General features: G+C 42.7%; 1 protein-coding gene across 1 annotated transcript in view; it reads left to right on the forward strand.

Annotated features, from left to right (window-relative positions):
* LOC311146927 (supervillin-like) overlaps window positions 1–17313 on the forward strand; it is a gene marked incomplete at both ends in the record, with an annotated part of 52396 nt that overhangs the window by 23961 nt on the left and 11122 nt on the right. The window contains 11 exons of the mRNA XM_084183547.1: window positions 4361–4411; window positions 4484–4677; window positions 5084–5700; window positions 7218–7743; window positions 9665–9809; window positions 11354–11410; window positions 13101–13178; window positions 14179–14332; window positions 15979–16071; window positions 16193–16279; window positions 17127–17304. Of these exons, the coding sequence (XP_084039673.1) occupies window positions 4361–4411; window positions 4484–4677; window positions 5084–5700; window positions 7218–7743; window positions 9665–9809; window positions 11354–11410; window positions 13101–13178; window positions 14179–14332; window positions 15979–16071; window positions 16193–16279; window positions 17127–17304 (2180 nt within the window). The remainder of the gene's footprint in view (window positions 1–4360; window positions 4412–4483; window positions 4678–5083; window positions 5701–7217; window positions 7744–9664; window positions 9810–11353; window positions 11411–13100; window positions 13179–14178; window positions 14333–15978; window positions 16072–16192; window positions 16280–17126; window positions 17305–17313) is intronic.

A 17313-nucleotide genomic window follows, 5' to 3' on the forward strand; every position in this document is an offset into this window, starting at 1 on the left:
GTCGCCTCCATCTCCTCTAACTGAAGCTAATTGTAGAGATTTTTTTCCTATTGATAATGTCAAATTAACAGCCACACAGAAAGACTCATGTGAAGGTGAAATTACAGAGGAGGAACTTCTGGATGCAATTAAAGACTTTAAGTCCGGGAAAACTCCAGGGTTGGATGGCATACCAATCGAGGTATACCAAACCTTTTTTGAAATACTAAGAGGACCGTTATTAGCATGTTTTAACCACTCCTATGTAAATGGTAGATTATCTGACACTCAAGAAGAAGGTCTGATCTCATTATTACTGAAACAGGATACAAGTGGAAAATATAAAGATCCAGTCCATTTACAAAATTGGAGGCCCCTTACACTTCAGTGTTGTGATGCAAAAATCCTAGCAAAATGTATAGCGCATAGAATTAAAAAGGTATTGTCGGATATTATTCATTCTAATCAGACAGGTTTTTTACATGGAAGATACATTGGAGACAATATAAGGCAAGTATTGGAAACAATAGAACACTATGGAAAATATGGGAAACCAGGCCTGCTATTCATAGCAGACTTCGAAAAGGCATTTGATAAAGTTCGACTGGAATTCATATATAAATGCCTGGAGCATTTCAATTTTGGAGAATCTCTTATAAAATGGGTCAAAATCATGTATAGTAACCCTAGGTGTAAAATAGTAAATAATGGCTATTTCTCAGAAAGTTTCAAACTGTCAAGAGGAGTGAAACAAGGTTGTCCACTATCGGCATATCTATTTATTGTGGCCATCGAGATGTTAGCTATTAAAATCAGATCCAATAATAATATCAGAGGATTAGAAATACAGGGCTTAAAAACAAAGGTGTCATTGTACGCAGATGATTCATGTTTTCTTTTAGATCCACAACTAGAATCCCTCCACAGCCTCATAGAGGATCTAGATACATTTTCTAACCTCTCTGGATTAAAACCAAATTATGACAAATGTACTATATTACGTATTGGATCACTAAAAAATACAATTTTTACATTACCATGTAGTTTACCAATAAAATGGTCTGATGGTGATGTGGATATACTCGGAATACATATCCCAAAGGAAATAAATGATCTCACTTCAATAAATTTTAATAGAAAGTTAGCAAAAATAGATAAGATCTTACTACCATGGAAAGGAAAATACCTGTCAATTTGTGGAAAAATCACCCTGATTAACTCTTTAGTATTATCCCAGTTTACCTATTTGCTTATGGTCTTGCCTACGCCTAGCAAACAGTTTTTTAAATTATATGAGAAAAAAATATTCAATTTTATTTGGAACGGCAAGCCAGACAAAATTAAAAGAGCATATTTATATAATGAATATGAATTCGGAGGACAGAAATTATTAAATATTAAAGCATTAGACCTATCACTAAAATCTTCAGTCATCCAAAAGTTATACTTAAATCCGAACTGGTTCTCAAGCAAATTAGTAAGATTGTCTCACCCACTGTTCAAGAAAGGCCTTTTTCCCTTTATTCAGATTACAACCTCTCACTTTCAGTTATTTGAAAAGGAAATAATCTCCCAAATGTCACTATTTCTAAAACAAGCCATAGAAAGTTGGTTACAATTTCAATTTAATCCTCCAGAAACGACAGAACAAATAATGCAACAAATATTGTGGTTAAATTCAAATATACTAATTGACAAAAAACCTATATTTATTGACAGAATGTTTAAAAAAGGTATAATCTTCGTAAATGATATCATCGGTAGGACTGGTGGAGTTATGTCGCACATGCAGCTAATAAAAACATATGGAAATGTCTGCTCTACCCAAAATTACAACCAAATAATTGCAGCCATACCGCAAAAGTGGAAGAGGAAAGTTGAAGGGGGAGAAAGTAAGGAACTTGTCTGTCGGCCTTGCATTAAAGAACATAATTGGTTAAGGAAAACTGTGATAAATAAAAAAGTATATCAGTTTCACTTAAGGACCAAAGGATTGACAGCAGTCCCATATAGATTGCAAAATAGTTGGGAAGAGATCTTTGACGTACCGATCCCATGGCATAGTGTTTATGAACTGACACGCAAAACGACACCGGATTCAAAAATTAGAATCTTTCAATTTAAATTATTATATAAAATTCTTGCTACCAATAGAATGTTATTTATATGGGGGATACAATCTTCCCAGCTCTGCAGATTTTGCTGTGAAGAGATAGAATCATTAGATCATTTGTTTTGGTTCTGTCCATTTGTAGCTTGTTTTTGGACACAGGTCCAGGAATGGCTAAAGGATTGCAATATTTACCTGGAACTAACCTTGCAGATAGCATTACTGGGTGATCTGAAAAGTCATAGTCAATCAATCAATAATATAATAATACTTTTAGCAAAAATGTTTATTTTTAATTCACAATCTGTAGAAGCAATGAGAATAGAAAGGTTCAGAACTTTTGTAAAACATCACAGTATGGTTGAAATATATATGGCAAATAGAAATCCTATATGGATGGTGTTAAGAGATAGATGGGAGGTATTGAATAGAGTTTAAGGATGGGACTAATAACAAATAACAACAAATAATAACAAAGATAGCTAATAATGTAAGCATACTGTGTCCATAATAAGTATATAGGTTGTATGTTGGGAGCTTTTGGGAAGGAGCACAGTTAGAAAGATATGGCATTTAGAGGCAAACCGGATGGACATCATGAAGATGATCGGAGAGGTTGAGAGTAGAAGAAGTTCAGGAGAAAAAAAATAAATAGATGTGTATATGTGTATGTATGTATGTATGTGTATGTATATGTATATATATGTATATATATATATATATATGTATATGTGTGTGTATGTGTATGTATATATGTATATATATATATATATATATATATATATATATATATAGATATAGATATAGATATAGAATTATTGTAAAATTAACTCTGTCCATAAGGTGTAGATAGTGAGTGTGGACCATAGATATAGATATAGATATAGAATTATTGTAAAATTAACTCTGTCCATAAGGTGTAGATAGTGAGTGTGGACCGGAAGTAGAGGCCTGGGCGTTGTTGTTCACTAGTTTACTCCAAGTAGGGAAAGGATGGTGGGGTTGAAAAGTAATAAAAGGGGAATATATATATATAAAAAATAAAACAAATATGGGGGATTGGAAGTGATGCAGACAATTACATTGATAGAAGATACAATCTATCTGCAATATTAAGCTGATCCTTCCCCCCGAAAAAAAAAAAAAAAATAAATAAATAAAATAAAACAATACGGCTTGGTGTTATGACAATGTTAATATAGATGTTGAAATGCTCAGCCCTCATAGAGTACATGATTTTCATTCATGCATTCACTTTGGAAATATGACACAACCCCAAAGTGTGTCATTCATATAGGAATGAAGAACTACCGTATATCATGACAGGGATGTAGCTCAGTTGGTAGAGCATGGCGTTTGCAACGCCAGGGTTGTGGGTTCGATTCCCACGGTGGGCCAGTATTAAAAATAATAATGTATGCACTAACTGTAAGTCGCTCTGGATAAGAGTGTCTGCTAAAATGTAAATGTAAAATTACATATGCTGCTACATTGTGCTTGCTTACAGAAAACTTTGGCATGAAAGCACAGTAGTGTTTAGTGAATACAACGATATTCTGCCTCAAGATGCTTTAATATCATATTAGCAAGAGAGTTCTGCTCTTCTAAAATGCTTATCCAATGGCTGAATAAGTATGCATTTAGACATTAGTAATAATATTTATAGGAATGTATTAGACTCAGATGCATGCAAGATTGGTTCTTGTGCAAAGGCTGTCTTGTCTTGAGTGTACTGTAAATTGAATAAATACAAATTTGGCTGGAATATTATAGGTTTAATTATTAATGTTGATTAAGTCAAAGATTGTAGGGAAGTTGTGTTGTGCACAGGTTAATGCATACTGCTTGGTTCTAAAGTTGCACTGAAGGTGAAGGTAATTAACAATGGTAAAGGGTAAGTGCTCACTTTCAGGTGAACATCACAGAAGAGAATCACTCCTAAAAAGCAGGATGAATTATAATGCATAACATTTTAACGCTATGATTATGCAATGCTAAAGAAAATGACCTCTTACAATACTTTCCATTGAGAAGAATATATGCTTCATTGGTCATTTATTATGAATGGGGTAAATGGGATATGGTCAGAGGCAATGACTTGTGAATTGTGATATTATTTGTGTTTTTTTCTGAATTACCTCATGGCCCAGGCCCTCTAAAGCATGTTTTGTTTAGAATTGGCGATGGTCCATGTTTGTTTTTTTATGACCAAATGTGAAGAGCTGCTCTACTCGGATTCATTTCTATCTGCATCTGTTCTGACTGCATGTTGTCCTTTCCCCCCTCCCTTTATTCCTCCATCCCTCTATCCCTCCATCTCCCCCTCCATTCATTCATCCCTCCCTCCTTCCATTCGGTCATTCCTCCCTCCATCCCTCCTCTCGCTTCCTGCAGCTGCAGAATGGAGGAGGAGGGGTCAAGCTGGAGCCGCTGTCTGCCTCTTTGGTCCGCTCCGTGGCAGCTGTCACCTCCCAGGTCTCAGTCGCCGAGGTAACCACGGCGACTTCCAGCGACAGCAACATCCACCTTGGGAAATCTATGGCCGTCCCCTACAACCCCACTACCACCCAGGAGAGGGGAGGGGTGAGGTGTGTGTGTGTTTCCTCATATTATGACATTTGAAAATGGTGTCAAATAAAATACATGAAACCATGTATTGTTGCTTAATTGAAGTCTGTCTGTCTGTCTGTCTGTCTGTCTGTCTGTCTGTCTGTCTGTCTGTCTGTCTGTCTGTCTGTCTGTCTGTCTGTCTGTCTGTCTGTCTGTCTGTCTGTCTGTCTGTCTGTCTGTCTGTCTTCTCTCTCTCTCTCTCTCTCTCTCTCTCTCTCTCTCTCTCTCTCTGTCTCTCTCTCTCTCTCTCTCTCTCTCTCTCTCTCTCTCTCTCTCTCTCTCTCTCTCTCTCTCTCTCTCTCTCTCTCTCTCTCTCTCTCTCTCTCTCTCTCTCTCTCTCTCTCTCTCTCTCTCTCCCCCCCCCTCTCCCCCTCTCTCTCTCAGGTACTTCAGCCTGACCAAGGGCGGAGACTCCTCCAGTTTCCCTGAACCAGATCTGTACTCCCCAGGCCCTCCCCTTTCAGAGCAGCAACAGCAGCAGCAGGCTCACAGCAGAAGTGCCAGAGAGAGAGGAGGAGACAGAGGCGGAGCTCCTGGAGCCGGTCGCTCCTTCACTGGCAACAGAGAGAGAGAGGAGGAGGAGGATGTGTGGGGAGGAGGGGCCAGCAGAGAGGAGAGGGAGAGCCATGGTAGTAGTGGTGCTGGAGGCAGCAGCAGTAAGGGAAGGCTCCACTCCCCCGACAGGGACAGCAGACAGCAGAGCTATCAGCCCCCAGCCCCAGAGCCCCAGCCATGGCACGCCAACAGTAGCCAGCAGGAGTCCATCGACCCTCCCTCTTTGAGGCACGGGAGGGGTGAGTTGCTGGTGGAGCCCAGCCAGCACAGAGACAGAGACAGAGAGAGAGACAGAGAGAAATACGGCAGCAGCAGCAGCATCTCCCTGGAGAGGAGAGACGGGAGCTACCTGGGAGAGACACACAGCTCAGAGAGACACACAGAGCTGCAACACACAGCAGACAGAGAGAGCACACGGAGCAGCAGGAGCAGGGAACTCCTCTCAGGTAGGAAACACAGACCATTGTATGCCTCCCAAATGGCACCCTATTCCCTACGTAGTACACCACTTTTGACCAGGGCTGAATAAACATGCATGTAGATTAGAGGAATATTTATATGCATTCATTATACGGACGGTAGATGCACTCAAGAGGGTTTTTCTATTCCATGCACTATAAAAAGGGCATATGGTGTCATTTGGGATGCACACAAGAGATAGCGAGGACAAGGGAAATATCTTATTGTCTCATGGATCATGCAGCATGTTAATTGCATGCCTCTTTCCATTGGCTACACACTGCCTTCATCGGCGGTTTGATTTGTCTTAACGCCTAATGCTTCTGTGTTCATCACATCACAGACACTATCTGACAGACAGGAAGACTAGAGACACGGCTTCAGCTGAATCTAATTAGCATATTTGTACATACATTTGCCCCCGTGGCTCCCTTTGTCTGCAAATGTAGGACCACTCTTACTGACAGGCTGTTTGTAATTGTGATTCCAAATGAAAATCAAGTATGATTGTGGATATGTTTTGTGGATGACATGGATGGATGTCAGTGTTGTAGGCTGTGGTTTACGCATTGGTGTTGTGCTCTGTAGGGTAGACAGACAGTGTAAACAGGCTGACCCATCCGTCTGTGTGTCTGGATGACTGTCAGCATACATCGTGTCCAGAGGATGTGGGGTCGTCTTTTATCAAAGCATGCCAGAGAGAACACTCGTAGATAACAATGGAAAGGAACCCTAAAATGAACGAGTGAATGGAGAACAATTGTCCGTGCTTGAATGAGCGGAGCAAGGTAGAGGGCAGGAAGAAGGACACAATGGGAGCCTTGTATGTTCCGTCTGCAGCTCTAGTCTTCTATTTACACTTATCCTGCAGGGAGGGAGGGAGAGAGAGAGAGAGAGAGAGAGAGAGAGAGAGAGAGAGAGAGAGAGAGAGAGGGGGGGGGGGGGAGCAAGAGCGAGAGAGAGAGAGGGAGAGAGAGAGAGAGAGAGAGAGAGAGGGGGGGGGGAGCAAGAGCGAGAGAGAGAGAGGGAGAGAAAGAGAGAGAGGGAGCGAGAGAGAGAGAGAGAGGGGGGGAGCAAGAGCGAGAGAGAGAGAGAGAGAGAGAGAGAGGGGGGGGGGGAAGAGCGAGAGAGAGAGAGGGAGAGAGAGAGAGAGAGAGAGAGAGAGAGAGAGAAGGAGCGAGAGAGAGAGAGAGAGAGAGAGAGAGAGAGCAAGAGCGAGAGAGAGAGAGATCCTCTATGCAGACAGACCACTGGACACCGGCTGAGCATTAGAGATCATGTGAACTGAACACTGATCATGGCAGTCGTGAAGGGTGTATGCAATGCATACGTGTGTGTGTGTGTGCATACGCGGTGTGCATGTGTGCTATGGGGGGCTGCTATTGGGGTCTGCTTCTCCCCGTGTGTGAGTATTGATTACACTGTGGATATATTACAATGCATTTTCTGTGTGTGTGTGTGCATGTGTGCGTGTGCGTGTATGTTGCTGTCTATATGTCTACAGACACCGAGCACACCAGTGTGTCATTGAGAACTGTGACAACAGCGGCAGCGTCTAGGAGTGTCTCTCACACCTCCAGTACACAACAGCAACAGCAGCAGATCCAGTCTTTGAACCAGCCTCCCCAGACACTGCCCAAGCTCCACACCCAGTCTACCCCACAAACCCAGCCCCAGGAAAACTCCCAACCTCCCCAGCCCCAGCACTTCACCCAGGCACCTCCAGCCCAATCCCAGCCCAAGCACCAGGAAAGGGAGAGGAGCTTCACCCAGCCACTACCCAAGCCTTACTCTCAGCTAACACCTCAGACTCAACCCAAACCCCAGTCCTTATCCCAGCCTCCTCCTCCCCAGACCGCCCCCCAGACCCTGCCCAAGCCCACGTCCTTCCCTCAGCCGCTGGTCAAGTCTCAGTCCCTACCTCTGGACTACAGTGACGACTTCACAGGACACGGTGTCTCCGACCTCCTCTCCCCCACTGAAACAGAACTCTCAGAGATGTCCGCCAAACAGATGTCCATCAAAGAAAGGTTAGTCTGTGCTGGGTGATTGGGTAACAATGGCAACTCTAGTTCAAATGGGGGTGGTTACATGGGAGGATGTTGTACTGTACATACACTACCGGTCAAAAGTTTTAGAACATCTACTCATTCAAGGGTTTATCTTTATTTTTACTATTTTCTACATTGTAGAATAATAGTGAAGACATCAAAACTATGAAATAACACATATGGAATCATGACAGCTTTGCACACTCATGGCATTCTCTCAACCAGCTTCATGAGGTAGTCACCTGGAATGCATTTCAATTAACAGGTGTGCCTTCTTAAAAGTTAATTTGTGGAATTTCTTTCCTTCTTAATGCGTTTGAGCCAATCAGTTGTGTTGTGACAAGGTAGGGGGGTATACAGAAGATAGCCCTATTTGGTAAAAGACCAAGTCCATATTGTGGCAAGAACAGCTCAAATAAGCAAAGAGAAACGACATTCCATCATTACTTTAAGACATGAAGGTCAGTCAATCCGGAACATTTCAAGAACTTTGAAAGTTTCTTCAAGTGCAGTCTCAAAAACCATCAAGCGCTATGATGAAACTGGCTCTCATGAGGACCGCCACAGGAATGGAAGACCCAGAGTTACCTCTAATGCAGAATATAAGTTCATTAGAGTTACCAGCCTCAGAAATTGAAGCCCAAATAAATGCTTCACAGAGTTGAAGTAACAGACACATCTCAACATCAACTGTTCAGAGGAGACTGTGTGAATCAGGCCTTCATGGTCGAATTGCTGCGAAGAAACCACTACTGACACCAATAAGAAGAAGAGACCTGCTTGGGCCAAGAAACACGAGCAATGGACATTAGACCGGTAGAAATGTGTCCTTTGGTCTGGAGTCCAAATTGGAGATTTTTGGTTCCAACCGCTGTGTCTTTGTGAGACATGATTCCATATGTGTTATTTCATAGTTTTGATGTCTTCACTATTATTCTACAATGTAGAAAATAGTAAAAATAAAGAAAAACCCTTGAATGAGTAGGTGTTCTAAAACTTTTGACCGGTAGAGTAGGTTTACAGAAATCCTGGTTGTAGGATTGCGAATGTCCTGCCTATTCCCTTCTGATGCCGGAAATCTTCCAACCATAATTTTAGAATTTTGGGAAAGTTACAGGAATTTTGCAACCTGAGTAGTAATTGTCTGAATGGGTTCTCTGTTGTGCAAGATGTAGGCATCATTCAGGTGACATAGCGGCTTGCCAAAGATTTCACCTTGATTCACGTTGTTGTCTCTGTAAAAAACGTGATGATGTAAAGAATATGAGACCAAATGAGGCCAAATGGTACCCTTTTCTCTAGATAGTGCACTACTTTCATAAGGCTCTGGTGAAAAGTAGGACACTATGTAGGGAATAGGGTGCCATTTGGGGCACACACAGAATCCCCCTGTGTCCTTGTTTCTGCCTCTCTTTGAGGTGAAAGTGATTTATTTCTGGCCACTGTGCATTTTCCCTATTTGTTCCTGGAGAGAGGAGAGACAGGAGAAGGAGAGCAGGCTGCAGTCTGTAGACATCTTTAGTCTTTGTCCCAAATGGCAGCATATCCCCTTTATAGTGCACTACTTTTGACCTGACTGCATCCCAAATCCCACTCTAACCCCTGACTCCATCCAATTGGCGAAAGATTTTCATGCGAATATTCTAAAATCCGCATAAAGAAAATATGTACATTTTCCCACCAGTGGTGTGTTTCCACCAAACGGACTTGTTTCAGATAAAAGTCAATGCATGAAGATGTAGTGCATGCAAAATGTACTTTTTAGCTTAAGTTTACATGCACCGATGTGTTTATGTGTCCTGTCTCTGTCAGGCTGGCCCTGCTGAAGAAGAGTGGTGAGGAGGTTAACGTCTCTTTCTCTCTCTCTTTCTTTCATTCCCTCTCTCCCTCTCTCTCCCAGGCTGGCCCTGTTGAAGAAGAGTGGTGAAGAGGACTGGAGGAACAGGATCAATAAGAAGCAGGAGGTGGTAAAGGTGGCTGTGACTGAGAGACACTCCACAGTACAAGGACAGGGATGGGAGGCAGAGCAGACCTACAAGAAGAAGGTGAGACTACACACAGCTGGACCTCCAAATTGAATCTTGAAAGAGAAGCCCCATTGTGGGCTCAAAAAGATACAAACAAACAAACACACTATGTGGCGATTCACTGTACTGCACTATAACTACAACAGTACAACAATACAACAAGCAGCATCACCACACCTCACAAAATGACTATTGAGATCATATGATAATGCATGAAACATGTTTCAACAACCTAGACTTTGTCATGCTGTACCATCATTACTCAACCCATTACCCATACAGTACTAAATGATTACAGTAAGGTGGATTTAGATGCATTTGCATTCACAAAAAAACGTTTTTGTGTTCATTGTTTTTGTTATACTAAGTTAAAGATGCACTCTCAAACTTTTTGTTAATTTCAGCCAGTAGTTTTGAAAGTGATGCTCACCTTCCAAAAGTGGTCCCTGTTTTTTGTGTACTACGTCATCCAATTGTGCACTACGTCATCAATTTTGTGATATGCTAGAAGTTTGTTGTGCTTACGATCCCAGAGCACATCTTTAAGTAGTCTCATTATGGCACTCTTCCTGGTTGCCATTTTAAAGGGGCCTCTCGTGTTCTTTATGTGAGGGTGCCTTTCATTTCCCCCTTGCCATTCATCAGCCCCATCTGCTCCAGTGTGAGATCAGCTCAGCTCAGTGGGCTGATGCCCCCTTGTGTCCCAAATGCCCCCCTGTTCCCTATAGTGCCCTTCTTTTGACCATAGTTTGACCATTACCCTATGGGCCCTGATCAAAAGAAGTGCACTATACAGGGAATAAGGTGCCATTTGGGACCAGTGCCTGGGGCAACACAGCCCTGCATGGAACATATGGGCCAGTCTCCCTGTGGAATTAGCAATCTGGGGCCTTTGGAGAAATCCCTTTTCTACTTTACACTGGGACAAGATCAAGTCAAAATTGCACACTCTGATTGAAGATGGAGTTTCACTTAAACTAGTGCTAATGCCACCAAGATCTCATTTGACAATATGGTTACAGAATGGCATGTGATTATATGTATAGTTTAATGTACTTTTTACTGTACAGTATTACATTGAATTAATGAATTAGTCTACGTTATGCTACTTCACAAAAATTCTGGTTTAACTGAGCATATTCAGTTCAGATTATATCTAAAACAGAGACACTGACTTCTTGGAATAATTTAATCGCCCCTCCTTTCTGTTAATGATGCACCCCATTGTGCTGTAATCTGGGTCAAATCCTGTCTGTTTGTGTACTTAATACTTCATGTTAAATCCTCCCGTTGATCACACTTCTTCTAAGCCTCATGTTACAGTAGCAACAGTAATGGGTTGGGGCTAGGGTTGGAATTACTGGCCAGTTGGACTAGTAGACTACAATTTCTACTAGCCCAGGTGACGTTCTACTAGCCAAGGTTCCAAAATATATGCCACGCGATATTTGATAGGTCAACATTTCTGGCGTGTTTGGCACATTTTCTACTAGCCTAGCACTAGCCTTCTCCGTTTGAACATGCTATGTGTTTCCCCTGTGTTGTGTTTCCCCTGTCTTCAGGAGGAAGGGATGGTTATTGATGAGTTCGCTGCTGTCACTGTATCTGACCAGCTGTGGGTAAGGCCTGACGACGGTGCTGTGCCCCAGTGCCAACGGTGGTCCACTGAGCTCTGTGTGTGACCTGCTGCTTCTTTCAGTCTCTTCTGTTCTGTTCTGTTGTTCACTGCTGTTCAGTGTTGCAGTGGTCTGATGAGGGTTGCAAAATATCGGTAACTTTCCCCAAATTCCCAGGTTTTCCATAAATCCCGGCTGAAGAATTCCCAGATTTTCCTACTTATTCCCTCCTTGTAAAACCTGGGAATTTTGGGCAAATTACCAGAAATGTGCTACCCTAGTTGTTCACTGCTCTTCAGTGTTGCTGTGGTCTGATGCTATCCTCCCTCTTGTGGTTTGTGGCTGTGTTATGGGATGCTGGTAATGGACTTAGCTTTCGAATGAACTCCTTGCACTTTTGCTTGATTTGAAGTCAATATAGCTACGCTATAGTGTTCAGAGATAAGATGCTATGCGTTTGTTGCTACGATGCTGCCAGTCACTGCTTGTTTTTCTCCTCAAAATGTTTGCTTTTTGAACTGCACTCTGCATAGTAGTGATGGAGAAAGACTTGATTCAACAAAATAAATGAATATTTATTACATAAGTCAGTAGTGACAGAACAAAATGGCCTCTCTCTCTTCATGACTGTATCACAGATTGTCACTGAGACATTCGTCACTGGCTTGTCTAGACCAGGGTTTCACAAATTCGGTTCTGGGATCCCCCCTGGTTGCATGTTTAGTTTTTTGCCCTAGCACTACACAGCTGATTCAAATAATCAAAGCTTGATGATGAGTTGATTATTTGAATCAGCTGCGTAGTGCTAGGGCAAAAACCAAAACGTGCACCCAGGCAGTGTCCCCAGGACCGAGTTTGGGAAACCCTGGTCTAGATCCCTGTATCATGTGCTGTGTGATGGGTATTGGGTACAGCAGCTGCAATGTGCATTGCTAGTTACCGATTAATTTGTATTCAAGCACCTCTGTATATGTTCATGATTAAACACTTAACACTTGCATGCCAGTGGTGGCTGGTGGGACTTTAAATTGGAGGACAGACTCATAGTAATGGATGGAACGTAATATATGGAATGGTATCAAACATCAAAGAAATGGTTTCCATGAGTTGGATACTGTTCCATTTTTTCCATTCCAGCCATTGCTATGAGCCGTCCTCCCCTCACCAGCCTCCACTGTTGCATGTCTTTGCATTTCATGTGAAGTGTATGGATGTGGGGCTCAGTTGATGGTCCTCTGGAGATGTTGTCTCTCTTTAAAGGGGAAAAGACATTGTGAACCAGCTAAAGGTTTGACTGGGGAACCCCGGCTCAGTCTGCTTCAGCCCTGGAAACACCATCATGACTTCAGACTTGATTTATCCAAAATAATCTCTGTGAGTTGTCCCTCAGTGGCTCTCAGTATCTCGCTCTGGGTCTCTTTGTCACAACTTGTTGTGTATGATTTCTGGTTTGTAATGGTATGGTTTGGTAACTCTCCTTCCTTTGCATCCCTTTCTCTAGTAGGGTTGGGGCGCCATCCAGTTTTTCATACCTTCAAAATACCCCGGTATATGGTATGATCATATACCTGGCTGCCCAACCCTATTCTCTAGCATCCCTCTGTATATGTCTGCCTTTCTTTCCTATCCCTCCCTATTTCCTCCCTCCACATCTTCTCCTCTTATCCACGTATCCAATCACCTCTGTCCTTAGGAGCCTGTCTATTCCTCCACATATTTTCCTCCCATCTCCCTTGGCCATAAGTGCCAAGTTATTGACCCTCATAGTCAGGTAAGAACACGCAGCTGACCTTTCCATGTTTCACTGTTTTGCCTGTACTGGAAGCTTGGGCTGAGTCTCAAATTGCACCCTATTTCTTATATAGTGCACTACTTTTGACCAGGGCACATAGGGCTCTGGTCATCTATCCCGTATTTAGGGAACTACTTTTGACCAGAATCCTATAGGGATTAGGGTGTCATTTAAGACTCGCAACGGTGGTCTTCCATTATCCCTTCATGCATGTCACTGAAAGGTTTGGTGATTATGCATCTGTCTTTTCCCTGTCCACTAAAATCAAATTTAGCTACGTTAATGAGTGTGCACACGATTTGAACACCTCCCCCTATTTCTACTTATCCTACTGTACTCTGTCTCTTTGTTTGTGTGTATGAGTAGTATTACATTTCTATGGGATTGTTCTACAAAGACAAAGCTACTGTACTGTGCTGCTTTCATTTCCAAGATTTTGGGGTTTTGTCCTCATATAATCAGAGCAGTTGTGGCTGGTGTCACTTTAAATCGGAGGATGGACTCATTGTAATGGCTGGAACGGAATCATTGGAATGGCATGGTTTTTATGTGTTTGATACAGTTCCATTCCAGCCTAATGGCTATGAGCCGTCCTCCCTTCACCAGCCACCACTGATTTCCAAGTTGTTGTTTTTTTGTTCTCTTATGATCAGAGTGATACAGTGACCTTCAGTGGTTTAGTGGAGGGTAAACACATGTAAACACTGTTTACGCACATTTTTTATTTTGCGTGAGCATTTACCCACCTTTTGCTGAAGAAATGCATTAAAAAGATAGGGAGCGTTACTTTAGTCACCGCGAACGGTGATCAGTGTTTACCCACCTATTTATTAACCAATGCATCACTGGTGACCTTACTGTACAGCATTTAACCCTATATGAAACCGTGTACTTACCAGTAGGTAACAGTATGTGACAGTGTGTTACAGTATGTGTAACAGTAGACTGTATGTAACAGTGTGTAACTGTGTGTGTTCAGAGGATGGGAGAGGAGATGGAGAACCAGGCTCAGATGTCCATAGAGGAGAGGAAGCAGATGATCTCAACACGGGAGGAGTCCTGGGTGTCTAAAGGCAAGGGGGTGGCCAACGACTCTACCCAGTACACTGTGGCTGCACGCATGGTCAAGAAAGGTTAGTAAACAGAGGCTGCACGCATAGTCAAGAAAGGTTAGTACCCCGTGGCTGCACGCATTGTCAAGAAAGGTTAGTACCCCGTGGCTGCACGCATAGTCAAGAAAGGTTAGTACACCGTGGCTACAAGAAAGGTCAGAGCACGGTACACTCATGGTCAACTTAAGCCGTCCGCATGCTTCCCAGCCAAAACTGTTTGGAACAGTTTGTGCATAAATTATGACAACATTTTGTGAAGTTTTTACTTGTTTTGGCCATTGGCAAGGGTTTCTTCGGCTGTTCGTGCACACAACATTTTTTCTCGAGGCAAGCCGAAGTTCGTAAGCCAAAGTCTACACCCATTTGTCGGTGATTGGGCAACAGTAGGGATTCTTCAATTAAGTGTAGGTTGTCATTCAACGATAGATAGACGACTTGTTTTTGTGAGAAAAAAAATCTCTTGAGAAATGTTGCACCAAACATCCTAGTTAGATGTAAAACCAAAGAATGTGGAAGCCTTTACAGTCCACTGGAGACTCATGAGGCTACCCAACTACATGAAAACAATTACAATAATAATATCAAAATACTATTTATTTCACAAGGGGCAATTAATAGGCAGGATTGCAGATATATAACCACCATACATAACAAACAACATATGGCATGATCACAACTACACACCAATAGATATTAAAGGAGACGTTTTTTTTTTCACAACCAAATCTCAATTTTTTATATAAATGGCATGTTATAGAAGGGTCCAGACACCTTTTTTTGAGATTTCACTTGTTTTTGAGAAACAGCCAATCACTTCCTCATCCTCGTTGTGCGGTATGGGCCCCTGAAAAAACATGATCAAAGGCTCCAAAAATATTACTTTTAGAAACGGCAAATCTTTCAGTATAGTGATGCAGGTCTTCAGATGTTGTACACATGAAATTGTGTCATTCCTAACTTTATCTGCAAGGTTATATTCCATTTTGTTGAGACGTGAGCGATACCTCTCTGTCCGTTCTACAGGTAACTGCCAAAATAAAGAAAACACTTGAGTAAATGTGGGATACAAAGTATATTGAAAGCAGGTGCTTCCACACAGGAAGTTCCAGACACTTGTAGAATCTATGCCAAGGCGCATTGAAGCTGTTCTGGTGGCTCGTGGTGGCCCAAAGCCCTATTAAGACACTTTATGTTGGTGTTTCCTTTATTTTGACAGTTACCTGTAGCAGCAGGCTACACAGAGAATGGAACAGCTGGATAGGGGAAACGGCTTGAGTCGCACAAAAGGAATATAACGTTGCGGATAAAGTTCAGAATGACACAGTTTCATGTGTACAACATCTAAAGACCTGCATCACTATGCTGAGAGCTTTGCCATTTATAAAAAAAAGTGTGTTTTTGGAGCCTTTGTTCAAGTTCTTTCAGGACCCCAAACTGCACAACAAGGATGAGAAAGTGATTCGCTGTTTGGGGTAAGTTTATAAAAAACAAGTGAAATCACAAGGGTTTCTGGACCCTTCTATATATAACGTTTCATCTACATAAGAAAATTGAGATTTGGTTGTAAAAAAGGAAACTTCTCCTGATGTGTAATGATAAAAGGTCTAGCCAGAGGTTCCTAGAGGATAGTGTGATTTTCTCTCCTCTCAGTGTGGTTGTGTTTGCAGGTCTGGCAGCCTCCTCCTCAGTCATCAGCCCCATCCTGTCTCCTGTCTCCACCAAACTCAAGAGCAACGTGCCTACCATCAAACCGCAGGAGGGTCAGTCATACACGTACTGAAAGATGCAATGTAGGGTTGCAAAATTCCAACAACATGACCATACTATATCTGTCAGGAATATTTTTAACTCTGTTGTCTGATTTTGTGTTTTATCCACCAGAAATCGAAGCCAGACCAGAGATGAACTTGGAGTCGGATAAAAAGCTGGATAAATTGGAGACATTTTTGGGACGTCTGAACTGTAAAGGTTGGTGCTAATAGTTTTTCAGTTGCCTCTACCCACGCCATGAAAGGCTTTTCAGTTGCCTCTACCCACGCCATGAAAGGCTTTTCAGTTGCCTCTACCCACGCCATGAAAGGCTTTTCAGTTGCCTCTACCCACGCCATGAAAGGCTTTTCAGTTGCCTCTACCCACGCCATGAAAGGCTTTTCAGTTGCCTCTACCCACGCCATGAAAGGCTTTTCAGTTGCCTCTACCCACGCCATGAAAGGCTTTTCAGTTGCCTCTACCCACGCCATGAAAGGCTTTTCAGTTGCCTCTACCCACGCCATGAAAGGCTTTTCAGTTGCCTCTACCCACGCCATGAAAGGCTTTTCAGTTGCCTCTACCCACGCCATGAAAGGCTTTTCAGTTGCCTCTACCCACGCCATGAAAGGCTTTTCAGTTGCCTCTACCCACGCCATGAAAGGCTTTTCAGTTGCCTCTACCCACGCCATGAAAGGCTTTTCAGTTGCCTCTACCCACGCCATGAAAGGCTTTTCAGTTGCCTCTACCCACGCCATGAAAGGCTTTTCAGTTGCCTCTACCCACGCCATGAAAGGCTTTTCAGTGGCGTAGCTGGCTAAAGATGTTAAAGAGTGTTGTGAGACAGAAGATCAAATATCGAATACCAGTGTGGGCTTGTGAGGAAGGAAGCTATTCTGTTAATCAAGCAGCGTGACGTCTGTTACAGTAGTCATTTACAGTAGTGATTGGACCTTTACTGTGTTTCTATCAGTGGCAGGTCTTCAGGAGACCACCCTGACAGTGACAGAGAGGGAGCAGATGGGCCGCTCTGGTTTGGACAAGGCTTACTTTTCTGTGTTTCCCCTAGTGGCAGGTCTTCAGGAGACCACCCTGACAGTGACAGAGAAGGCTGTGAAGGAGGTGATGAGGATGGATGATGAGATCTTCTCCAAGTTCTACCGTCACGTGGCTGACTTCCCACGCATGCCCAGCAGAATCGAGATCGACGAGGACTTTGACGCCATCTTCGGCACTCAGGCTCCCAAGTAAGCAAA

Source organism: Coregonus lavaretus (assembly GCF_964263955.1).
Source record: "Coregonus lavaretus genome assembly, chromosome: 19".
Lineage (NCBI taxonomy): Eukaryota > Metazoa > Chordata > Actinopteri > Salmoniformes > Salmonidae > Coregonus > Coregonus lavaretus.